The sequence below is a fragment of the Salmo salar genome, chromosome ssa09 (assembly GCF_905237065.1).
Source record: "Salmo salar chromosome ssa09, Ssal_v3.1, whole genome shotgun sequence".
Classification (NCBI taxonomy): domain Eukaryota; kingdom Metazoa; phylum Chordata; class Actinopteri; order Salmoniformes; family Salmonidae; genus Salmo; species Salmo salar.
This window is the reverse complement of record NC_059450.1, coordinates 124,655,442-124,681,095: the sequence shown is the minus strand read 5'-3', so window position 1 is coordinate 124,681,095 and position 25,654 is coordinate 124,655,442. Positions and strand designations below refer to the sequence as shown.

Sequence of the window (25,654 nt, the reverse complement as noted above, 5' to 3'; positions counted from 1 at the left end):
AATATCATGCTCAAATCTTCCCGATATCTATGTGTAGCTCACTTAATTTAGTTTAGGATGATTTGTAACATGAATGAAGAAGTGTTCTTTGGAAATTCTTTGGAAATGAGCACTGGCTATGATGACACAGGCTCTGTAAAACAAACAGCACTCCCAGAGAGTAAATAATCTCTTAGCTTCCCATAAATGCCAACTGTTTGAATTAATAGCCTAACAATACCGTATGTTTGGCACGGTTAATAGATAAATTATCTAAAAATAAAGGCTCAATAGCAGTGTTCTGTCATACGTTCTTTAGAGCTGGTGGCTCATGAGTTTTGGCATGTGAAAGTGCAGGTTGTTCTGGGCAGATCAGGATTAACAAGGTGTAACAGGGGACTTCCACAGAGGACTGTTAATCAGGCACTTGGCATGAGAGTAGCGGGAATTTGGAACACTGAACACACCCGAGCATTTTTTTTTACTTTGACACATTCCTTTTCACCTAAGTGAGTGTTGACTCTCAGTGCATCTGGTACAAGATAAAACCCCATTTTAAAAAACAACAATTATATTTTAATTGAGAAATTGTATGGAACAAATGTTGTGGTACTTGGTAATTGTTTCATTATTCTTTTCATTGTGTCTTTATGTTGCAAATCGAGACTGTCCAGACAAAAGAAGAAGAAAATATTATCCTCAGAATGAAAGATGTGTAAAAAGGAAGCTGTAAGAAGGAGGCAAGGAGGAAATATAATCAAAAATAAATGTAAATGAAAAAACTGATAATATAAAATGGAGGGTGGTTCCTTATCCCAAAGAGACCAGTATCCCCAAAATCATTCTAATGCATGGAGTTCCTCCAGCCCATAGAGACCTAGCTAAATAGAAAAGACTGAGACCAGACAGACTCATTTCTAAGTATGATTAAGGTAGGGACTTCAATATGTAAATGTGTCATTTTGCTGAACTATCCATTTTATGTTAGTGGGGCCACTTTCAGTTGCTTATGAATTATCTGTGAAGCATTCAAATACCTTATAAAGGGTTTATGGGCTTGAGACAGTTAGATGAGCTGAACGTGATGGGCGATGAGGTTGGGGTTCTATATTAGGGACGATGCCTGCTTTGTTTTTGAAAAGCTACACAGTGTTCTTGGGGAACTACCTTTTCATACAATTAACATTCTTTGCTTGTACCTAAAATCCTGCCTCCCCTCCATTTCCAACCAATACCAGAACTCAAAACAGTACCAAACCACCTTGTCACATTTGTCAGTTAAGGTATAAGACAGCTAATTTAGGCCATTGAGCACCACAGCTAACTTTTCCAATTGTCTGGTATAGAAACCCAGGAACCTATGAGCTGCCAGTAAGAGTTTTACCAGGGTTCATATGTATTTCCTTTCATATACTGTACTTTGAGTGTTTGATTGAGCCTGCCTGGAGTGTGAGATGGGTGAGTTTATACTTTTGGGACTATTCCATTGGTTCACTTGTGCCAGGCAAGCTCAATCAAGCACAGCTAACGTAGCTTAAAAAATAAACAAATGCTATTTGAACCCAGGTCTGCAGAGGACAGCAGTGATGACATCAGGGCCCAATATTTGCTGTAATTGGAGCTCATAGGCCCTATAGATTTATTTAATTTCATATGAAGTTCACCATCAACTCAAGGTCAGGAGAAAGGACCATACTTGAAGACCCCTCTTTCAAATACTTTACTCTCCTTGTTTCCAGTGTTTGCAATTGCATCCCTCCTCCTCCCGTTCTCCACCTTCAGTCTAGTATCTCATAGGTTCTTCTGAGGATCGCGTTACCCTTATTATTAACTCGATTCTAATGAATGAGAGCACACCCAGACATGCTTCAGCTCAGCTTGTATAAAAAGAGAAAAAGGTGCTCAACGGAGGATTTAGAAATCCAAAAATAAACATCTTACCCCAGGACCCTTCACAAGATCACTATCCCAGAAAACTGGTTGGTTCATGGTTGGTTCATGAGTTGGACGTGATAAGAGGTCAAGGACCACAGCAGGTACTGTATGTGCTGCATTATGCCTGGATTTTGGATGCGGGCCTACGCTACAGTAACAATGGCTGCTGCTGCTGATCTAACAGAACATTTATAATATAAGACAGGAGAGTGATAGTAAACTTCTGGCGGGAAATGTACATGAATAAATTCTGACACTAAGGTCATTTTTCTGATTTGTTCACGCAATTGACAGCCACTGGATGATGCTTTATATTACGCAAAACTCGTGCGCATTTATTATGACCCCTTTGACCTGTTGTGTGTAATAAAAACATGAAATCCTTATTCAAGTAGTTATTTCCTTTATTTATTCATCTTTTTGGTCATATGTAACGATATGTTCATTTTGGACAGGCAGGCGTAATTCTAGCCCTGCTCAATCCTGCTTTATCTCGGCCTCGGAGAAGATGTGATCCGGATGCAGAGGAGGGTGCGCTCGGGGGGAGAGTGGAGACAGGCGTCTCTTGAGTTGGATGTGACCTGATGTGATGTGACGTGGACTTGCGTCTGCCTCCATGGAATACCATCTTCCACATCAAGAACGGTCAATATTAACCTTATTGTTGTGTTTTTCTTCAGTTTTTATAGGGTATTTCAGATTATTTTTGTAACGACAAGCACTATACATATTAATTATCTATCATTATCTCTTGTCTATTGTCATTTATCTTTCAGTCTAGTTAATGTGGTGGCAGGTGTAGTGGTTTTTGGACATTTTTATTTGGGTCTGGTTTTAGCAGTAAAGGGGCTGGTTTTAGCAGTAAATATGATTCAATGACTTGAAAAACTCAATTGAAGTTAATGTTTCTAACTAAGCTTCTGTGTGCAACTGAACAGGGAAACTAAATATTGAGTTGAAGGGGATGATGCTGCTAATTTCCTTTGGGTAGGATTTTCAATTATTTTACAAAATGAATGCATCCATAAGGAAAAATATACTTACTTCTAAAAAAGCAGGATGACATCATTAGATTTGTTTTAATATATCTAAATCACAGTCAATAACTAACTAGATAGCTCTAAACCCATACATTTGCAACATTTATCCAAACTCATTAATTCTAAAAGCATTCTTCCAATCATAACAAAAACAGAAACTCCGAGGAAACTCTGACAGCAAACACCCGAAATGCAAAGCAGGCCTACATCTTAAAACAAGTGGCACAAGTGCAACCGTTTGACATCGAGTTACAGACATTGTTTTCACTGTACATTCTACTGTATTTACACAGAAAACAAAGACCGAGAGGATCTTTAAAGGTAGCATATCTCTGAACTTGACAATTCCCGCCTGAAATAGCTGCCATCCACAGGCGAGGCGTGTACACAGTCTGTTGTCCCATAAATAGCGTATTCTGGAGTGCAGATGCTCTCCTGGGTACCCGACCAATGGGACAGGCAGTAGCAGTGCTGGAGGTTGCAGTGCTGGTAGTGGTAGTGCTCTGGAACAAACCCATAACTCGAGTCCATCCTGTTCGGAGAGTTGTAACACGACGAAGAGTAAGACTCCTGTGGCGAATAACTATTGTAATCGACCGGACTTGACATATTTAGAGAACCTGATGGTGAGCTGGGAGCCTGAAAAACAATCCAGAGGAGATGTGCATTAATATTGTTGTACAGTATAACCAAACCGTGTTCTATTCCGAGCCAACTCTCTGGACGAACAAACAGGCTGAGCTTTGTCAAATATTTCAGCTGACGGCTGTTAATTGCAAAGACAGGTGATTGCGCAAACGAATTTGAATAAAGCATACCATGCCATTGACGCAATAGTCCATATTCAGGGAGTGATTTTCCTGGGGCCAAAGTTTTGTTGAGGTAGCGGGATGCACAATACCACTGCCGTAGGTCTCGTTGGGCATCATCATGCTTATCAATTGTTGATTATCGAAGCTCTCCATCTGAACGTTGCTGTCTGGAAAGGCTCGCGGCTGAAAGCTGCCGTTGGAATTCATCTCTTGAGGGAAATAATCAAAATAATGGCCTATAGGAATGAACGAGAACGATCAGTCAGAGGTTGCATATATAAACACATGCAGGGGCCATTTAAAAAAGTGAATACTCCAGAAGTGATGTCACGGCACCACCAGCCAACAACTAAAAAACACATTTGAATGCAAGTTTATAAAAAGGTCTTAGTATATGTTCGAACTATTCTCCTGTGGTCGTTGATTCTCCATGTAAGTGTCAATCTAGATATTTACCTGACCTAATCTGATGTGCAATTCAGATTATATTTTATAATAGGCTTATGTGTTTGCATGTATTGATGCATAATGCATTGCCTTCTGTCTTTTTGATCGAAGCTTGTTTATTTGATTATGGTTTACTGCAACGCCCCCACTGGACATTTAAGAAGGATTTCTGTATTTTACTGTAGGCTACATGTATTTTCGTTAGCAGGTTTGGATACAGTCAAGAGCATTACTTTTTTACTATAGAACATTGATTCTGGACTTTCCATGGTGATGCTTTACCATACAATCATGGTGCGATCAAGACAATGGAATGCTGAGTATAAATACTGACTAATATGTGGACATATTTGAACGTACCTGGCAAGGAGGAGGAGACGCAAACATCCTGACTCGCCAAGCTCTGGGATTTCTATTAATTTAGGAAAAGAAAAAAGGAGGGATACAGAGAGAAAAAATAAGTCCCCATTGATTTACAACAGTTCGATTTTTGGGCTGTTTTTTTTTCCCCGGGAAAATTATGGATTTGCGATGCGTCACCATGTATACCGTCAACTAATAAGTAGCCTACCACCCACTGTATAGCAGAATAATGGCATTTGCCGATTTGTTTCTTCTTCATTTCGGAGGGTTGATTGAGTGTGTGTGTTTGTGCCAATTGCAATGGAAATCATAAGGAGATCTTTTCTGATTTATGAATCTGAATTTACTGTAAAATATCACATAAAACAGCTGGTACAGTTCCTACAGGAAAACAAGTCCCACTGTTACTGCTTAACGAGTATCAACAGATAGGCTACTAGAGAGTAGACCTGGTGGTTAATCATTAATGAGGCATGGAACTTTGTGTTTGGGGTAAGGTTGGTAAGGAGGAAGTTACTGCAATGGGGATTTCATGGAGAGTGCAACCCCTCCAACTATGCTGAGACTGTGTGTGTGTGTGTGTGTGTGTGTGTCCTTGTGTGTGTGCCCCCCGATGCGTGCGTGCGTAAATCCTTGCGTGCCAGTCAGAGCGAGACGAGAGAGAGTCATGTGACAATTACCATTCTAACAGTTTTAATTGCTGTCTGGAGAGCTCTCTGCTGTTGCAGCAAGTCTTTAACAGTTGTCTTCACCCGCACGCCCTGGTACATCTTTGGCTTATCTGTCATGAGAGAAAAACATTGTATCGATGTTTACTGTAAAAAAAAAAAAAAAAAAACCCTGAACGCTCCCAACCCTGCCTCTCTGGAGCACTTTCACTGCCTGCTACATACTTTCACGCAACAATTAGGTCGGTAATGTATTACCCCTAGATTTATTTGTGAATAATATGAACAAACGACTGTCCTTATGCATCCCTCAAATGTTGCCCAAGTTATTGTATCAAAGTTGCCTGTGCGAAAGCCAGAAATGTCCTATTATTGTCCTACCTAGGTCTATAGTCTCTTCCCCGTAGCCTACCTCTGCGAGAACCTCGCACCGCGGAGACCGGGTTTCGAATTTCACTGTCAATACAGTGGTCTTGCCTTCACACTCATTTCAAGCACAACGGAAACCTGTGCTAAATGATACTGTGAGTGTAACTTCTCGATTTTATTTAGATAATATATTTATTTTAATTCTATACATAGGCCTAAAACACAGATTAAGCGTTGCGATCCATGAAAGGGGCTGATAGGAGCATATTCCGTGAAAGTAGGCAAGTAAAATTAGGCTACAGGTAAAGCTGGCAAACAGCGGCCTCGTAAGAGTCAATAACAAAGAAACCAAAGGACTCCACAAATCCCGCAAAAAATGAGGTGAAAATTGAAGATTTCGCTTAAGAAATTCGTCCGATTATAAAAGTAAGTTACTTTTACGCACCGTACTTAGCCTACATATCGTTGGTCGGCTATCGGATAACAATATGAGCTTTAGCCTACCCAAGGATAAAATACAAGTTTTTTGATTATATCATTATTTCCGTTAGCCTATCGAAGCTCCAAGCCTGACAATTACGCAGTAAAACAATTCAGTTTTATGTAAAGCTCATCCATGGAAGCAGGACTGCATTTTAAATTAAATTGCATCCTAATTTAGGCTGTACTAGGCCGGTAGGTTAGAGCCGTTGCCTATACCCACTCTTAACACATGTGCTAGTGCAGTAGCATAACTTTTGGATTTTTATGCTAAAATGAACGGTACTCATATATGTTCGCCTTCAATTGTATGTCATGGCTTTACTTCTAAGTATAAGGGGGTATAACGTTCTACTCCAATGACTAAAGTCATTACAGAAACGACGCCACACAATGGTAGAACTCATTAAGGCAGTCAGAGACTGCAAAGTTGGCGGTAAAGGCGATTATATAATAGCAGCTGCCTCGGCAGAATCTAAAGAGGTGTGCTTGGCTGTCAAACCCATCCTTTTAAATATTGAGATACTGAAATGTCAGATCAGGATTTGTCTTAAATGTGGCAAATAGTAAAGCTGGCCAAAATACACATCCCACTGATTACCGCTTAAACTGACAATTTGTAAGTTTACATATTGCAGTGTAATTACAATGACTACAATTACAGTTTAATCGACAAGAATAATGCAAATAAAATCGCGTTTGAGTTAAGTTATCCTCACGCCCTAACCTGGGCAAAGTGGCCCAAAGTAGTGATGTTTAAGAAATAAGCAAAACACTATTTTAAAACGTTGTTCGATTCAATTGAAAATATTGTAATCGAAAATAGCATACATCATGCAGGTAATAGGCATGGTATTAATCCACATGAGCTCACTGTTGATGGATAGTTTCCATTACTCTTTAGTTTAAACACGAATTACATTCTTTATCTCTAAGGTTTTCATCAGAACCTCGCATTTCCCATAGAAACTGAAGCAGCATGTTGTGCAATGTCAATTATTTCCAATCGTTTTGTTCTAACATTTATATTTCTTTCTTTCTTTCAGGAAGAACGTAAAAGAGAACTATGATCAGAAGAAAAACGAATTATGAACTTACCAGACATGTTGTAAAATCTAAGAAAGAGTCCTGGAAGAAGAGCAGTTATGAGATTCCACAATGTCCTTTTCTAGCTCAGTTATATGGGCTATAATGAAATATTCATAAAAATCACACAAATTCTCAACACACAAGTCTTAAAACTGTCTCAGAGCATACAATAATATCCTAATATAGCTAGGGATGTATTAGTTTGTGAAATTTTCTCTCCATGCCTACTTTTTAAAACCCCTAGAACTCAATGATTTGACAATGATTTGATTGCGCGTTACTTTCAATTTGAATATTCAAAGGCTACACAAAAATACATATTTTTCAGTATAAATCAATACATATGCACTTAAAATAACATTCCATTTAATAGAATACAGCACTATTTTATACCCAACCCGAAAAGAAATTGATATTTTAAACATTTTATCCATCTTTTGCCAATCTGGCCATCAGTCCCCCTTCATAATGAGGCCCTACAGGAAAGTAACGGTAAGATGCTCTATCTAAACAGCACCAACCATTACACATCGCAGATCATATGTATTTCAGAATGGATAAGCACATCAACACGTTATGACCATAAATTCTTTGTCTTATTTTAAACAACAAAATATTAAATGTCTCGGCTGTGGGCGTGGCAGCCATTTCTGCCATCATTGACTCCATTGCTCCTTCAGCAAGTGCATGCTCTCCATCCCCGGAGCTCACATCACCCATGTGTTACCAATTCTATTACAGGGGTTTAGCATTATTTAGTTTAGTTACATGAATTATATTCATTATTCATATAACTATAAAGACGGAAAGTTTCAGTCATTCACATGTGAAACCTGATTTGACATCCCAGGGCTAGGCTACTTTATAGGTAGCCTATAAAATATAGAGAGTCTATAGACTATCTATAAAGTAGCCTACTCGAATCCAGAAAACTTTTTACAAATGAGTTTCAATGCAAAAACTCTGTTTACATATGTCGGATATAATTTGAATTCAATGAGGAGACTCCTTGATCGCTCTACTTGTGTATCCTGGGCCTACTTAGATGTGGGCAAAGTATTTTCAATTTATAGACTTATTGGAATAGGGTTACTGTCCATGCCTGTTTTAATGTATAAGAGTTTCTCTCACGGCACCAAGCGTAATGTTTGGGGAGGAAATTGCAACCCCAGAAATAAAAATAATAAAACATTGTAACGTTAGATATATCAGAACACTAGCATAATATTCTTGGTAGTTACGATAATGGGCCTAGGTCCTACTTTATGGAAGGTGAGAAGTTGGTCAAGACGCCAATTCAACTACCCAGTGGAGATGATGGGTTTTAAGCCTACATGATAGGATCATTGCATAGGCACCTACCAGTATAAATCAGGAAAGGCAATAGATTGTTTTGGGCATATAGTGTGTGTATTTTTTCAATATATGAATGATGATAATGATATATCGATACCCCAAAACGGAAAGCTAAGCAATGTTAATTAAAACGAGGTATATGTTTGTGTTTATTGTTTGATATGTTTGTAAATTGTTATTCAAATGTAGGCTAACAACGGCAATGGAAGAACACTTATAGGAAACGGGTTTCTCTAAGGCAATGTGCTCATGTTTTCTTCAAATATTTGAGTGAAAATTGCCTTCTGATAACATGTTGTTTGTTCATATCATATGTATTAAAGGAAGAAGTAACATGAAACAACTGCGCCATCTAGTGTAGGATATACGTAAGTGGGCTCTCCGTCTTAATTGAATGCAGTGGCAAAATCGTTTTTTTCTCCATGTGTAATTTTATCAAACAATATGTTTAATTTTCATGCATTTATTGCAGTCTCTTTTATTATATTGGATTTATAATACACATTCTACTGCCCAATACATTATCTATGTTGTTTATTTCTTGAAATGAAAAGCAAAACACAGGAACAGGGAGTATGGTAAATCACTTGCATCTATTGACCAATTCCGTTCCCTGCATTGTCTCTGAATGTAAAATATTCAGGTATAGATTCCCACTCACTTCTTGAAGAATCCTGTGGATGGTCATCTCTGATTGTCTTTCGTTATATTCAAGACTTTTCTTTGAATTGTCACTGCTGCCTATTACTAGTAATGAATGCATTGCAACAAGCTCCTAAATTATAAAAAACAGAAACAAAAAAACATACACGTTCATTACGAAAGCTTCAGAGTAAATGCTCACCTGAAGCAGATACAGTTGGATAAGCTCTGATTTGGTTATTAAAGCTGACAACAAGATGCGATAAAGTAAAGAAGAAGGTTAAAGTAAAACGACCTTTAGCAAAAAATAAATTGTAATTGCAGTTGTCGCAATGGCAGTATATCATTTAAAATGATGTTTTCCTAATATAATCACTATATAAAAACACATCTATTTCAAACATTTGAACACAGGCACAGTTATTCTAGGTCTAACCACTGAATCCTTACTGGTCCTTTACATTGTCACGTGCCCATGCAAAGGGTTCCCACTGGGCACAGAGGTCAACTCAATGTCTATTTTATGTTGGTTCAACATAATTTAATTGAAATGACGTGTAAACAACATTGATTCAACCATTGTGTGCCCAGTGAGTTAGTTCTTACATACCATAATGTCACCAGGAGACTTAGGAGGGTCAAATGAGTAAAAGTTCCACTTTGTACTTCTATAAAAAGATTATCAGTCCACAAAGTCAAATATTTGGACCACAAGGAGCTGAGTCACTTGCATCTGCATTGTTTTGGTTTTCTGTGAAGGACAGGATGTTTCCAAATGGATTTAATAAGACCTCCGAATCTCATATGGCGACCAAGAGCTTCCACCATCTTCTTTCACCCACGAGTGCGTGTCACTATGTGTGGCGAGGGTACTTTCAGAGTCCTCATTAGCTAGAGGGGCCATCTTGGAGGCTAGGTCATTGGAGACAGTCATATAGGAAGGGCATGTGAAAGTGGAGGCAGCAGGGTAAGAGGTGTGGTAGTGTACTTCTTCCAGAGGGTGAAGGGCATAGGGCTGTGCCGAGGCCATGGAGGAGCTACGGGTGGAGCAGCGGTACTGTGACGGGCTCCCGGGAGGGTCGGGGCTGGGTAGGGAGACTGGAACAGAGGTAAGGCCGTCTGCACACAAACCCTCTCCCTGGGTCACTGGGTCTGCCACTGGCTGCTCCCACGAATCTCTCTGCAGGAGCAACAGCCAGAGAAAAGAACAGAGATGATGGAGAAATTACTGTTGTTTGTTGGTTTTGCCGATTGCAGAATGCCCTAAGATGCATGTGTAACAGAGATGGTTTGGAACCATGCGCGTGTGATGATTAACCATGCTGGGGACCTGAAGACATGTTGGCTCACTGAGCTAATGTCTAGGCTTTATCTCAGTGGGCTAACAAAGCCTTGTAGAGCACAGATCTGGGTTTGAACAACAATCAGTAACATAGGGACACACTTCTCACCTGTGGAATTAGATTGATGTTTTCCATCATGCTTGTGTGAAATGTGTGCTCATTTGGATATACCCTACCCGCTCCAGCCCCCAGCCCTATTTAAATGCTTTGTGCCATCTCACATCACATAAAAAACAATAACACATAGGGTGTGTTTCCTGGATTTAGCCTGGCCTTGAACAATTCTTAGTCCAGGACTAGACTTTAAACCATGTTTGAGAAACTGGCCCATAACGTAAAGCCATAGCTCAACAGTCCCATTCCATCACTAGTACTGACCACTGACAGAGTGACTTACGAGGAGAAAGTGGGGGGACTCTCCAGAGAAAGGTGGTAGCAGAGTGGACAGGGCTGAGCTGGGGAAGATGGAGCTCCCTCCGGTGGTGAAGGCTGCACTACGGTAGTCTCCGAACGTTTCCGGGTAGTAGCTGTCTATGACGGACGGGTAGCCAGACATGGCTGATGGGTCACAACCTAGAGGCTTGCCCCCCAGGGATGAGGAGTAGACCTCGCCCGAGAACTGCTTGGGAGAGAAGTCCGAGTCGGAGATGAAAGGTCGCCTCATGCCGTAGTAGCTAGGGATCATGTGAGACCCTGTTGTAAAGAGAACCAGGGAGAAAACATTAGTAACAAGTGGTCCTGTGTGGCTCGGTTGGTAGAGCATGGTGCTTGCAATGCCAGGATTGTGGGGTACGATTCCGGCTGGGGCCACCCAAAATGTAAGTCACTTTGGATAAGAGTGTCTGCTAAATGGCAACACTTTACTTACAGCCTGCAGGTAGGGAAGGGGGATACTTAGTCAATTGCACAACTGAATGGATTCAATGGAAATGTGTTTTCCACATTTGACCTAACCCCTCTGAATCAGAGAGGTGCTGGGGGCTGCCTTAATTGATGTCATCAGCCCCAGGGGTGGAGTTTAACTCCCTTGCTCAAGGACAGAACGGCTGATTTTTTCACCTTGCCGGCTCAGGGACTCAAACAAGCAAGTTTTCGGTTACTGACCCAATGCTCTAACAGCTAAGCTACCTGCCGCCCCATCTAGGCGACCTGCCGCCCCATCTAGGCGACCTGCCGCTCCTTGAAGGTGACTTGCCGCCACATTTAGGTGACCTGCCGCCCCATCTAGGTGACCTGCCGCCCCATCTAGGCGACCTGCTCCCTCATCTAGGTGACCTGCCGTCCAGGTACAATACATTATGATGATTTCAATGCATTATAAGATTTGTGCGAGAGGTGCAGCAGTCTAAGGCAGGGTCTGTCACTACAGACCCTGGTTTGATTCCAGGCTGCATCACAACCGGCCGTGATTGGGAGTCCCTTAGGGCGGTGCACAATTGGCCCAGCATTGTCCGGGTTAGGGTTTGGCCGGGGTAGGCCGTCATTGTAAATAAGAATTTGTTCTAAACTGACTTGCCTAGTTAAATAAAGGTTCAATAAAATATATAGATGACACCCTTATAATGTGATATTATAATCTCATAAAATCCTGACTAAATAATAAACATTTTGAGTCAGTAAAAAGAGACATAACATATTATAAACCTTATGAACGCTCATAAAAAGCCTGCAGGAAAACATTTCTAGTGGGCAGTAGCTATCAGAACAAAACATACAATATAAATCGGACTACACATTCAAAGCTCTGGTGGTTACTGTTAACATCAAAACAAGCCTTCACCAGTAAAGGGGTTTTATTCTACTTTTTCAGAACTTTGCTTGTAAATGTGACTTTTAAAAGATGTTGTCTATAATACTGTACTTCCCTTACCTCAAACACTATTAGGAGAGTTGAAAGGTCAGTGGGACTCATCAATAATTACATAATTTACACAGATTTTTCTCACCTGGCATTTGGACAAATGATGATTGGCTGGATGTTCCTCCCTACAAATGAAAGAACAGACAAACATAAAATCCTGGATCCATGGCATTATGAGAACAGGTCTGATTCTGGTAACACATATCATGCCACCACACACGCGCTGAGGAAGGCACAAGCCGAAGCATATGTCAGTGTGTGGTCTATTAAGACATGTTGCTATGATATAAAGAAATTTAAAACAAAGCTACAAGAATTGCAACTTACAGTGCATTCAGAAAGTATTCAGACCCCTTGACTTTTTCAACATTTTGTTACGTTACAGCCTTATTCTAAAATGGATTAAATTGTAGTTTTTTTTCTCATCAATCTACACACAATACTCCATAATGACAAAGCAAAAACAGGTTTTTAAAAATGTTTGCAAATGTATTAAAAATAGAAAACTGAAATATAGCATTCAGACCCTTTACTCAGTACTTTGTTGAAGCACCTTTGGCAGCGATTCCAGCCTCAAGTCTTCTTGGGTATGATGCTACAAGCTTGGCATACCTGTATTTGGGGAGTTTCTCCCATTTCCTCTGCAGATCTTCTCAAGCTCTGTAAGGTTAGATGAGAAGTGATGCTGCACAGCTTTTTTCAGGTCTCTCCAGGGATGTTCGATCGGGTTCAAGTCTGGGCCACTCAAGGACATTCAGAGGCTTCTCCCGAAGCCACTCCTGTGTTGTCTTGGCTGTGTACTTAGGGTCGTTGTTCTATTGGAAGGTGAACCTTCACCCCAGTCTGATGTCCTGAAGCAGGTTTTCATGAAGGATCTCTCTGTACTTTGCTCCGTTCATCTTTCCTTCGATCCTGACTAGTCTCCCAGTCCCTGTGTAACGGTTGTCGTCGGATTTAGACCAAAATGCAGCGGGGAAATGTGCACTCATCTTCTTTATTATAAACAGACAAGAAGGAGAACCAAAACAAACGCATACACAAAGAAAACACAACGACTAATCACATGCTGGTAAGGCACAAGGCTATACACAGAACAATCTCCCACAAAGTACTCAACAAACACATACATACATATAGGACTCTCAATCAGAGGCAACTAGAAAACACCTGCCTCCAATTGAGAGTCCAACCCCAATTAACAAAACATAGAAATACAAAAGACTAGACAGAACATAGAAATACACTAACACAGAACAGTGCCCAAAAACCCCCGGAATACATAAATCAAATACCCTACTAAACAAACCACCACCCCGAACCACATAAAACAAATACCCTCTGCCACGTCCTGACCAAACTACAATAACAAATAACCCCTATTACTGGTCAGGACGTGACACCCTGCCGCTGAAAAACATCCCCACAAGGGCCTCCTGAGTGGCGCAGAGGTCTAAGGCACTGCATCTCAGTGCTAGCGGCGTCACGACAGACCCAGGTTTGATCCCGGGCTGTATCACAAGAGTCCCATAGGGCAGTGCACAATTGCCCCAGTGTCGTCCGGCTTAGGGGAGGGTTTGGCCGGGGGGGCTTTACTTGTCTCATCGTGCTCTAGCGACTCCTTGTTGAACAGTGTTTCCTCTGACACGTTGGTGCGGGCGGGTGTTAAGAAGTGTGGTTAGGTGGGTCATGTTTTGGAGGACGCATGACTCGAGCTTTGCCTCCCGAGTTGCAGCGATGAGACAAGATCGAAATTGGGGAGAAAAAGGAGGGAAAAAAACATCTCCACACTATGTAGGGATGGTGCCAGGTTTCCTCCAGACGTGACTCTTCGCATTCAGGCCAAAGAGTTCAATGATGGTTTCATCAGACCAGAGAATCTTGTTTCTCATTGTCTGAAAGTCCTTTAGGTGCCTTTTGGCAAACTCCAAGTGGGCTGTCATGTGCCTTTTACTGAAGAGTGGCTTCCGTCTGGCCACTCTACCATAAAGGCCTGATTGGTGGAGTGCTGCAGAGATGGTTGTCCTTCTGGAAGGTTCTACCATCTCCAAAGAGGACCTCTGTAGCTCTGTCAGAGTGACAATTGAGTTCTTGGTCATCTCCCTGACCAAGGCCCTTCTCCCCTGATTGCTTAGTTTGGCGGGTGGTCAATTCTAGGAAGAGTCTTGGTGGTTCCAAACTTCTTCCATTTAAGAATGATGGAGGCCACTGTATTCTTGGGGACCTTCAATGGTACCCTTCCCCAGATCTGCACCTGAGCTCAATTTCGAGTCTCATAGCAAAGTGTCTGAATACTTAAAAAAGGTATTTCAGGTTTTTCTTTTTTAATAAATTTGCAAAACTTACAAAAATAACTGTTTTCGATTAGTCATTATGGGGTATTGTGTGTAGATTGATGAGGAAAAACATTAATACATTTTGGAATAAGGCTGTAGTGTAACAAAATGTGGGAAAAGCCAAGAGGTCTGAATACTTACCGAATGCAATCTATATCCAAGTGATGGTAAACCTTTATTTGGATAGTCCATCTGTAGATGCTCTACAGACTATCTACACTCTTAGAAAAGTAGATTCAAATAGGGTTCTTCGGTTTGTCCCCATAGGAGAACCCTTTTTGGTGCTTGGTAGAACCCTTTGCAGAGGGTTCTACCCTGAACAACAATATAAATGCAACATGTAAATTGTTCCATGTAAAGGGTTCAATGTTTCATGAGTTGAAATAAAATATCCCAGAAATGTTCCATAAACACAAAAATCTTATTTCTCTCAAATGTTGTGCACAAATCCCTGTTAGGGAGGATTTCTCCTTTGCCAAGATAATCCATCCACCTGACAGGTGTGGCATATCAACAAGCTGATTAAACAGCATGATCATTACACAGGTGCACCTTGTGCTGGGGACAATAAAAGGCCACTCTAAAATGTGCAGTTTTGTCACACAACCCAATGCCACAGATTACTCAAGTTTTGAGGGAGCATGCAATTGGCATCCTGACTACAGGAACGTCCACCAGAGCTGTTGCCAGAAAATGTTATGTTCATTTCTCTACCATAAACCTCCTCCAACATCGTTTTAGAGAATTTGACAGTACGTCCAACCGGCCTCACAACCACAGACCACGTGTATGGCATTGTGTGGGCGAGCTGTTTGCTGATGTCAACGTGGTGAACAGAGTGACCCATGGGGGTGGTGGGGTTATGGTATGGGCAGGCATAAGCTATGGACAACAAACCCAATTGCATTTTATCGATGGCAATTTGAATGCACAGAGATACCATGACGAGATCCTGAGGCCCATTGTTGTTCCATTCATCCATCGCCATCACCTCATGTTTCAGCATGATAATGCACAGCCCCAGATTGCAAGGATCTGTAGACAATTCTTGTAAGCTGAAAATGTCCCAGTTCTTCCATGTCCTGCATACTCACCAGACATTTCACCCATTGAGCATGTTTGGGATGCTCTGGATCAACGTGTACAACAGCGTGTTCCCGCATGTATCCAGCATATATCCAGCAACTTCACACAGTCATTGAAGAGGAGTGGGACAACATTCCACAGATCACAGTCAACAGCCTGCTCAACTCTATGCGAAGGAGATGTGTGATGCTGCATGAGGCAAATGGTGGTCACATCAGATACTGTAAGTTTTTTTTAAACTATGCAACTACCTTTTTTTTAAGGTATCTGTGACCAACAGATGCATATCTGTATTCCCAGTCATGTGAAATCCATAGATTAGGGCCTAATGCATTTATTTCAATTGACTGATTTCATTATATTAACTGTAACTCAGTAAAGTATTTTAAATTGTTGCATGTTGCGTTTATATATATTTTTTGCACATCTGGTGCACCTGTGTATTGATCATGCTGTTTAATCAGCTTGTTGATATGCCACACCTGTCAGGTGGTGTCACGTCCTGACCATAGTATGTTGTTATTTTCTATGGTAGAGTAGATCAGGGCTTGACGGGGGTGTATGTTTTGTATTTCTATGTTCAGTTTCTAGTTTTGTATTTCTATGATGGTTTTGTTTGGTATGATCTCCAATTAGAGGCAGCTGGTCGTCGTTGTCTCTAATTGGAGGTCATATTTAAGCTGATATTTGTCCCACCTGTTTTTGTGGGTGATTATATTTTGTGAGTAGTGTTTGTTTCTCCTCTGCGTCACGGTTTGTTGTTTTGTCCTTCAGTTTATTTTGTATTGCAATAAGTTTCACAGTCTAAATAAATATGTGGAACAAAACACACGCTGCACTGGCTCCTTTTGACAGCCATGACAGGTGGATGGATCATTATTTTTGTTCAGTATACAAAGAAGCCTCTATGAAGTGTTCTTCCTAGAACTCTCCATAAAGGGTTCTGCCAATAACCTTTTTATTCTCTAAAGGTTCTACCTTGAACTCTCTATGAAGTGTTCTATCAAGAACCCTTTTATCTTTCAAGAGTTCATTCTAGAACACTCTGTGAACAGTTCTACCAAAAACCCTTATATCTTTGAAGGGTTCCTTCCTAGAATCCTCCATGAACGGTTCTACCAGCATTATTTGCAATTTTTTTTATGACAATACATTCGATATATCATAAGTTAGTTATACCCTAACACAGTGGTTGAAACTCCTGGTTTACAGACCACATCAGGCCTTCAAGTTACATTATGCTGGCTTGTAAAGTGATGTGTGATTCCTATTGGAATCTAGCCAGAGTGAGGATACCCAACAATAGGGACTTTTAAGCACCTGCAACCTGCATTCAGAATGACTGCCAGGGTAGAGAAGGTTGATAAAGGAGACTACCTAAATCATCTAAACTGAAACAACCATCTCAGTAATAAGACTACTAACAGATTGGATTAGTTTAGAAAAATGTATATTATTTATAATTGTGTAGCATAAAATTAATCAACCAATCAAGCAAAAACACTGATTTTGAAACAAACAATTCTGAAAATCAACCTGCAATAGGGCATGCTGGGAAATATGATAATGATGGGTGTGGTTTTGAGTAAAAAAGACACAATCACACATACACCACTTTACAGAATTAATTCAATTCTTGAATCAACACTATAAAAGTTACACTGAAAAATCAACACTAGGTAACACTGGCCAAGTGGCCAATTTGCTGTGTTCCATACAATACACTGCTGGTTCACTCAGACTCCATACTATTATCCTACTCACTGCTCAATAAAATCACAGAAAATACTTATTTGAAAAATGTTTATCTTGGCAAAGATATCAACTATGTCAGTACTGTATATGTAAAATTATCAAGGGAATACCAGATACATTTACAAATATTCCCATATACTGTATGTACAATTTAAAACATTCTCACATCTAGCCTTTTAAACTGATCAGATTACTCAAACTACTGATCTTAAACTTTAAACATTTAGGTAAACACTAAATCTCAAGCACTATTTAAAAGAATAATACAAAAAATACAAAAAAAAAAAAATATTATTCAGATTCAGAAGGGTTCTACGTAGAACCCTTCTTCCCTTCCAAAGAATCCTTCTTTCCTTCCTAAGAATCATCAAAGAACCCTTTCTTAAAAAAACAGTTCTTAGCATGAAAAAAGTTCTGGGTAGAACCCGTTGCCTTATAAAGAACCCTCGTCTTCCAAAAAGGGTTCTTCAGATGAAAATTGTTCTTGGTTTACCCAATCTCTTTGCAAACTTTTAGAATCCTTTTTTCTAAGAGTGTAGAGTAAAATTTCAACTAACTATCTCCTAACCCTAGCCCTTATTCTAAACCTAACCCTAACTGTAACCTTAGCAAGCAGTTGCTTATCAACAGATAGCCAGTTGCTTATCAACAGATAGTCAGTTGCTTATCAGTAGATAGTTTGTTGATAGTATGATAATCTGTAGAGCAGCAACAGATGGACTATCCCCAAAAAGTGTGACCCAAATGAATGCAGGCCTTTTTTCATGTTTGATGTGAACACATAACATGGACAGTAACAAAGTATACAGTGACATTCTGTGAAATAAAAGTCATGATCATTATCATCATAGACTGAAGAAAAAAAACGTCATTAACTTTTATAGCAGGCATTGTGTCAAGTTTATGATAGCATTACGAAGAGCTTATAATGCAGAAGTCAGAATGATTTATGGGGTTTAATACACTTCTGAATGGCTTTATTATCCTCTTGTGTGCCGTGGAGTCTGAAGTAAAGATATACTGTAGAAAGGACAAGTCTTTATGGAGTCTACGGTTATTGAAGACACATTTTGCATGACATTTATAGCAAGCTTGTTAGAATGTATAGTATAAATGTTTGTAGGGTTAGAAAAGGGATATATGCTTACAGGGATTTGTTTTAAAGACACACACACACACACAGCGAGGGTTAGAAAGGAGGACAAGCTCTCTTTTGTTTGCATATTGCAAACATGAAAGAGTTGATTTTAAGGCTGTGTTGGCTGGAAGGCAAGCAAATTTTGAGGGTTGGATTTGAATGTAATTTGCCCATGCCAAGACTTCCCCATGTGGACCAGGTCAATGCCTCAGTGCTTCTCTGAAGGCTGCGTATGGAAATCATGTTGTTAAAACCTCATGTTCTCCCAGTTCACAGCAAAGCACCTGATGGAGAGACACGATAAACCTGCATGGGGAGGCTAACAATTACCCAGGGCTGTTTCTAACATTTTGGGGACCCTAAGCAAGATTTTGATGGGGGGCACCAAATAAGAGGAAAACTGCTGATGCACTACCAAAAAAAATCATAATAATAGAGGTTTCGCTAATGCTTTGAAAAGGTACTGCAACTACCAACCAACATCCCCAGCCACAGGTCTTAATAAAGAGAGGATCTGTGAAGCATGTTGGGCTGCAATGTGTTGTATGACAGTTACATTTTTATATGCTGCTGTATTTGGTGAAAAGGCTGTCCTTCCTTAAGGAAAACCAGTTACCAGTCAAAATGTTGTCCTTATAAGAACAAGAATTTGGGGGCATACTAGTGTGCAGATATTTTAGTTCTACATGACTATTTACTCTGATTCATTATTTTAAGTGTGCATACCCGAGTGTTTACAATTGAAAAGTACTCTTTCCTCCACAATAACACAACAGTGAAGGTACACTGGTTGGCCGGCTGGCCCTAATAATGCCCAAACCTCAGTCAGTTTTGCATATAGCATAGGCTACTATAAGTGAGTAAAGAAGAGCTGGCTAATACCATTTCTCTCTCAGCATTCCTTGAGTTCTAGGTCTAGGATACAACACATATCTTACTTGTGCCACGATATTAGAGTCTAATAATGCACAAATTAATAGAACAGTGAATCTATGGTGATATCTCTTTAATATTCTTCTTTATGAAACTTGAAGTTCATTATTACTTGAGATTGTGTAAGATGGTCTTTGTCCTGTCATTGAGGCAGCAAGCCTGTTGTCAAAGACATTTCCCTTTGATTTCTATGGGTTCATGTTGCGACTTGACTTGAATCACTTTGTGGCTAAAGTTTGCCAATGCCTATCAACGGCCTTTCTCTCTAGGATAAAAGACTGCAAACTAGAATGAGAGAGAGAGAGAGCATAAGAGAAAGTCTAGGCAACCTGTTATCTGAATGCGTCTTTAGTCCGTATTGTTCACCCATGAACCTGGGTACACAACTCTCACATGTACAAAAGAAGACCGAGAATCTACTAGATTAAAACATAAACACACAGTATCATTGGATATATAGTATAATTTTGTCTTTAATCACACAAATCCAATCTAATTTTGTGTTAAGTCAAAAACTGTTGATGGCATAGTAACACTGGGGTCTTACCAATCCTGTAACTCTGAGTAAATAATATTAACTTAATACTGTGAATTAAGAATGACAGAACTCAAGTCTATTACATTTTCGCTTTCAAGCAGAGTTTTCGGTGGTGGCATTGGCAACATCGATCTAGTTTTGTTTAGGAAAACAGTGACTAATCATTATTAAGCAATAAGAGCAGTACTTCCTGGTGTTGTGATCTTTGCTGCAGTTTGCTTTGGACACATTGCCCCCTGAGAAATCCTTTCCAACCTGGCTTTGGCAAACCTGTGACATTTTTGCAAGAGCAATACATAACATTACTATGAATTTATTATTCAAATGTTTTTGGAGGATAAATGACCTATCACATTTAATGCAATCTTCCTTTTATAACTAGATTCAACACCACATTTAGTATTGTCCTGCCACAAAGGTTGTTTCTTGATATTCAAAACAAACTGTAATCTGTGGAGATTTAACATGAATTTAAGTGGGGGTTTTTTCTACAAAATAAATGTATGTTTCTAAAGGGCCATACAGTCCAGGCATGGAAGGATGGTCACAGAGTGTGAAAGCATGTCTTATGGCTTACGATGTTGAAACTCATGGCATCTACCTCATCAGGATCTGTCCATGAAGAGTGTAGTTACTGTCTAGTGAGTGCCAATGGTAATGGTAACAGAAAACAAATGGAGTCCTGTAAAGGGCATTGACAGGTGGCTTGGGAGATGAAAAACTTTTCCTGTTTGCTCAGGCAGATGTCTCATAGGCCGATTTCGCTGTGTCTGAGGCAACAATGGCTAGCTTGTCTGCGGCCTGCATGGAGAACAATATCGGTCGGCAGGTGTGCGAGAATTTGACTTTGCATAGACCAACCTGGCAGACCAAAAAGGGTTTGTGTTAGCTATCCTCCTCACGACTGCTAGAGTTCATGACCATTAGCCATTGCGTATTATTGTTGTCCTGCTGATTGTGGGGTTTTCATGGGTCTGCTTGGCTTTGTTTTTGTCTCTTAAACCCAATGTTCTGGTATTTACCCATAGGCTTAGCTTTCACTCATGGCTGAGAAGTGGAGAAATAAAGATACACTGCCGAGGGACTTATAGGTAGGTATTATGGTCATGATTCTTTAGTATAAAAAATAAGCCCAAATGTAAATAAGGCTGAAGATTGAAGGACAACACCCTATTGTCTCGCCAACAGACATCAACTGTCTGGTTATATGTCAGTGAAAGAAAGAAAGAAAGAAGACAATACAAAAGCGAATCCCGCTAGAGGTACTTGGAGTACTTACACTGTATCTTGGTCCATTTGTTTGATTTTGTCGTTTCTCTGCCAGTAGATCTTTCACTGTGTGCTTGACCCTCACCCCTTGATAGACCCTTTTAGAATACTCTGGAGAAAAAGAGAGAGAAATATTTCACACACACACACACACACACACACACACACACACACACGCACACACGCACACACGCACACACACACACACACACACACACACACACACACACACACACACACACACACACACACACACACACACACACACACACACACACAGAGATACAATTGACTCATTATTTGAGTGTCAAGTAATACAAGTTAATACGTTATTCTACACTCATTATTCTGTGGAGGTTATTGAAAACAACCTCCATACAGTACTCTCCTAACACAAGGATAGGCTAAAATTGTAGTTATGTTGATACAAAGGTTTAACATTTTGCCTCAAGTACATTGCTAGAACAAATTCTATGAACCTCCTTGAAGTATATGAAAAACAGGCTAGAACAACTATTATTTTCAGGAGGCCTGAATTAAACATAGGAAAGGGGAAGGGGGATACCTAGTCAGCTGTACAACTGAATGCCTTCAACTGAAATGTGTCTTCCGCATTTAATTCAACCCCTCTGAATCAGAGAGGTGCGGGGGGCTGCCATAATCGACCTCCATGTCTTCGGCGCCCGGGGAACAATGGGTTAACTGCCTTGCTCAGGGGCAGAACGACAGGTGTCAGCTCGGGGATTCAATCCAGCAACCTTTCGGTTACTGGCCCAACGCTCTAATATGCTATGCACTTATTGTATTCTCTGTTTTGGCTCACTTATATTGTAAGTATTTTTTAAATTAGCTTGAAGTAAGTATCTTCAAATTGTACTTACTCAAAGTAAAATATAAATATAACACAAGTACAATATATTGCTGGTTATGTATTTTTCAGATAATATACTGCTCCTGCTTAGTGCCAGTCCTCATTCCTTCCTACAAACATGTATTCATTTGAATTTTCACAGTTTTATGCATAGCTGAATTGCCTTTTGGGATACGTGTAAAGGGCATGGAAATTGTCTTTGGCTTTGGTCAATGCAAAGTGACTGTTAAAAAAAAGCTATTTACTACAAACGCCATTGTCTAACAGTGATAACAGTTTCATACACTGGATAGCCCCTCACACATTTTAAATAGTCTAAATAGGCCTAGTGATAGAAGTATCAAAAGTATCAATATTTATTTGTAAATACATCATAAATCTCAACAGCAAATATGTCTCCAGCCTGATTTGTAGGCAAATCCCCCCTGAACATATTCCTAGTGAGCATACAATAGACTATATTTGCAATTTAACATGCAAAAGGAAATCACATGCAAAAAAAACGGTACAGTATGTAAAAGATCCCAGCTTTATGAATGGAGTCTTAAGATACGTTTCTATTTTACTATAGCCATCATATGGCCAAACAGTTTTTACATTCAGAAATTGATGTTGGATCATAATGATATCGTTTTCTAGGTGTTGCAGTTTGATATCCAACTGAATTATTTATGAATTGAAAACAGGGTTTGGATACCGGAAATCCAACACCAAAACAATATTTGCATACTATTCAGCATCGTCATGTCCTTTATGCTTTGCACTAGTCACAGCTAAGCATTGCCATCTTTAGATATAAATAATAAACAATCATATTTATGTTCATATGACACACTGTTACCATATTTCCCGATGCAGTACTCTACAGTACTATACTTTCAGTTTTGTTAATATGAAAAATACAATCCAATACACCAATCCAATACCTTACAAAGCACAATGTTAGCTTTACAGTATATTGAAGGATACTAGTCAATTCCAAAAAAGACAATGGCATAAACCAGATTGTTATGCTAGTTGACAGCATAAACCAATAACAAATAAAAAAATTATATTTTGAATTATGTCATTATCACCCCCTTAAAGAAGATGGCATAAAATGTCTATGGATGATGATAGTTTTGTCAAAACAATATACTATGGAAGTATCTCATAAATTATTATGAATCAGTGTTATGGTAGCATTTAGCCTTACCGGTTTCCATGATGCAGCAGTTTCAGGTCTGGTATTACAAAGATTGAGAAGGTCAATCCTCTATTCCACTGAAAGTGTAGCTGTACCAATGTTCAAAATCATACTAAAGACAAGCCTTTTCCACCCCTGGAAACGCTTACGGAATCCTTCGCACACTCCACTGATGGAGAATGTATGGAGTTTTTCAAATGACCTTTTTCCATGCAAATGATTGGTAGGACGTTTTTTGACTATTTGCATGTACAGTCTAGATTAGAGGAGAGCATCTAAGAGACTCATCGGAAGGCATTCTATTTCGTTCCACTGAAACATGGTGTAATAGTTCTTTAGGCCTATTTGGGCTCCCACATTTTTACACACTATCAATGTACAGTAAAAGCGTGAAATGATATATCAAAGAAGTTTCAGTCAGACTTTAAGTAAAGGCAACAGGTGTAACGCTTTAGTTCCCTATTTTGTTATGAGCATGTTTGAGACTTTATGAAGTCTTATAATAATGTGTTATGTAATAATGCAGGATAGTATCACTTAGAAAGTCAGAGGAGAAACAATGTCTGCACAAGCTGTATGATCAGTATAACATACTGCATTCAGGAGGTTGCATATCCTCCACATGATACCTTCCAAGTTCAGAGAGCATGATACTGGGGCGGCATGTAGCCTAGTGATTAGAGTGTTGGAATTGTAACCAAAAGGTTGCAAGATTGAATCCCCAAGCTGACAAGGTAAAAATCTGTTGTTCTGCCCCTGAACAAGGCAGTTAACCCACTGTTCCTAGGCCGTCATTGAAAATAAGAATTTGTTCTTAACTGATTTGCCTAGTTAAATAAAAAAATATATACAGCCAGATCCATAATTATTGGCACCCTTGATAAAGATGAGGGAAAAAGTCTGTATAATTTTTTCCCCCTTTTTTTTTGGACAAATAATGACTTATATTGTATGCTCAACAAAAATTGGGAGATTATTTTATACTAATACAATTGTTTAGAGAAAGAGATTTTGTTTAAGAAGTAAAAATAATAATAATAAAAAAAATAGGGGTCAAAATTATTGGCACCCCTGTTTTCAATGCAATCCCCTTGTGAGGATAGCGACACAGCCTTTTGCTAAAATGTTTTATGAGATTGGAGACATGTTGGGAGGGATCTTAGACCATTCCTCCATACAGAATCTTTCCAGATCCTTGGAAAATGTTGATTTTGTGGTCAGTTAAACATTTCTTTGTAGATTTTGATTATTGCTTGGGGTTATTGTCTTGCTGGAAGGTCCACTTGCAGCCAAGTGTCAACCAGGTTTTTGGTTAAAATGTCCTGGTACTTGGTAAAGTTCATGATGCAGTTGACCTTAAGAAGAGCCTCAGGACTAACGAAAGCTAATAACATCAAATATCCACCACTATATTTTACCATAGGTATGAGGTACTTCTCTGCATATGCTTCTGTATTTCAACGCCAAACCCACCACTGGTGTGCGTGGCCAAAGAGCTCTATTTTCATGTTATCTGACCATAGCACCAGTTCCAATCCAAGTGCCAATGTCGTTTATTAAATTCCAGGCGGTGCTATGCTATCGGGGAAACGGCTTGAGTCACACAAAATGGAATATAACTTTGTGGATAAAGTTCAGAATGACACAATTTCATGTATAGGCCTACAACATATAAAGACCTGCATCACTATACTGAGAGCTTTGCCGTTTAAAAAAATACGGATTTGGGTGTCAGATGAGGCTGGTGGGATGAGCTATAGGAGGACATGCTCATTGTAATGGCTGGAATGGAATCAATGGAACAGAGTCAAACATGTGGTTTCCATGTTTGATTTGTTTGATACTGTAAAATGTATTCTATTCCAGCCATTTCAATGAGCCTGTCCTCCTGTAGCTCCTTCCACCAGCCTCCTCTGTTAGGTGTGTTTTAAGCATTTGTTCATGTTTTTTTAGAACCCCGATACTGCACAACGAGGATCAGGCAATGATTCACTGTTTGGGGTAAGTTTATAAAAACAAAGGTGTCTGCACCCATCTATAACATGCCATTTACATCCAAAATAGATATTTGGTTGTGAAAAATAAAACTTCTCCTTTAACTACCTTGCTGGCTGTCTCCAAGTCCACACAGCCAACAAATAAAAATTGTACTCAGGATACC

General features: G+C 39.7%; 2 protein-coding genes and 1 long non-coding RNA gene across 6 annotated transcripts; 1 reads left to right on the top strand and 2 right to left on the bottom strand.

The window, feature by feature from the left end:
• Positions 1-1,782: 1,782 nt before the first annotated feature.
• On the top strand, positions 1,783-9,057 carry LOC123744726 (uncharacterized). The gene is made up of 3 exons (XR_006771152.1): positions 1,783-2,015; positions 2,370-2,559; positions 7,140-9,057. It is a non-coding gene; the product is annotated as an uncharacterized lncRNA (long non-coding RNA).
• Positions 2,301-7,373, bottom strand: linc.pou2af1 (lnc RNA pou2af1). Of its 4 annotated transcripts, none has more exons than XM_014213800.2 (5): positions 7,192-7,373; positions 5,257-5,357; positions 4,574-4,625; positions 3,773-4,002; positions 2,301-3,593 (listed from the first exon to the last, which is right to left on the bottom strand). In XM_014213800.2, exons 1-5 carry the CDS (start codon positions 7,196-7,198, stop codon positions 3,270-3,272), a joined length of 714 nt encoding a protein of 237 aa, XP_014069275.2. In that variant the 5' UTR covers positions 7,199-7,373; the 3' UTR covers positions 2,301-3,269. The 4 variants fall into 4 exon arrangements, with proteins under 4 accessions (XP_014069275.2, XP_045580462.1, XP_014069277.2 ...); XM_045724506.1 differs by lacking the exon at positions 7,192-7,373 and adding an exon at positions 5,626-6,587; XM_014213802.2 differs by lacking the exons at positions 5,257-5,357; positions 7,192-7,373 and adding an exon at positions 4,785-5,215.
• LOC123723673 (POU class 2 homeobox associating factor 2) lies at positions 8,986-23,663 on the bottom strand. The gene is made up of 5 exons (XM_045724505.1): positions 23,503-23,663; positions 21,447-21,547; positions 12,470-12,509; positions 10,921-11,216; positions 8,986-10,360 (listed from the first exon to the last, which is right to left on the bottom strand). Exons 1-5 carry the CDS (start codon positions 23,510-23,512, stop codon positions 9,962-9,964), a joined length of 846 nt encoding a protein of 281 aa, XP_045580461.1. The 5' UTR covers positions 23,513-23,663; the 3' UTR covers positions 8,986-9,961.
• Positions 23,664-25,654: the final 1,991 nt, after the last annotated feature.

Bases quoted from the DNA above. Each gene is read 5' to 3' on its own strand.
- LOC123723673 (XM_045724505.1), bottom strand. The intron at 11,217-12,469 runs GTGAGAAAAATC...TCTTTACAACAG, and splicing joins ATCATTTGTCCAAATGCCAG to GGTCTCACATGATCCCTAGC. The intron at 10,361-10,920 runs GTAAGTCACTCT...TTGCTCCTGCAG, and splicing joins AGTCCCCCCACTTTCTCCTC to AGAGATTCGTGGGAGCAGCC.
- linc.pou2af1 (XM_014213800.2), bottom strand. The intron at 4,626-5,256 runs GTAATTGTCACA...CTAAATTAATAG, and splicing joins CAATTAAAACTGTTAGAATG to AAATCCCAGAGCTTGGCGAG. The intron at 4,003-4,573 runs GTACGTTCAAAT...TCATTCCTATAG, and splicing joins CGTCTCCTCCTCCTTGCCAG to GCCATTATTTTGATTATTTC.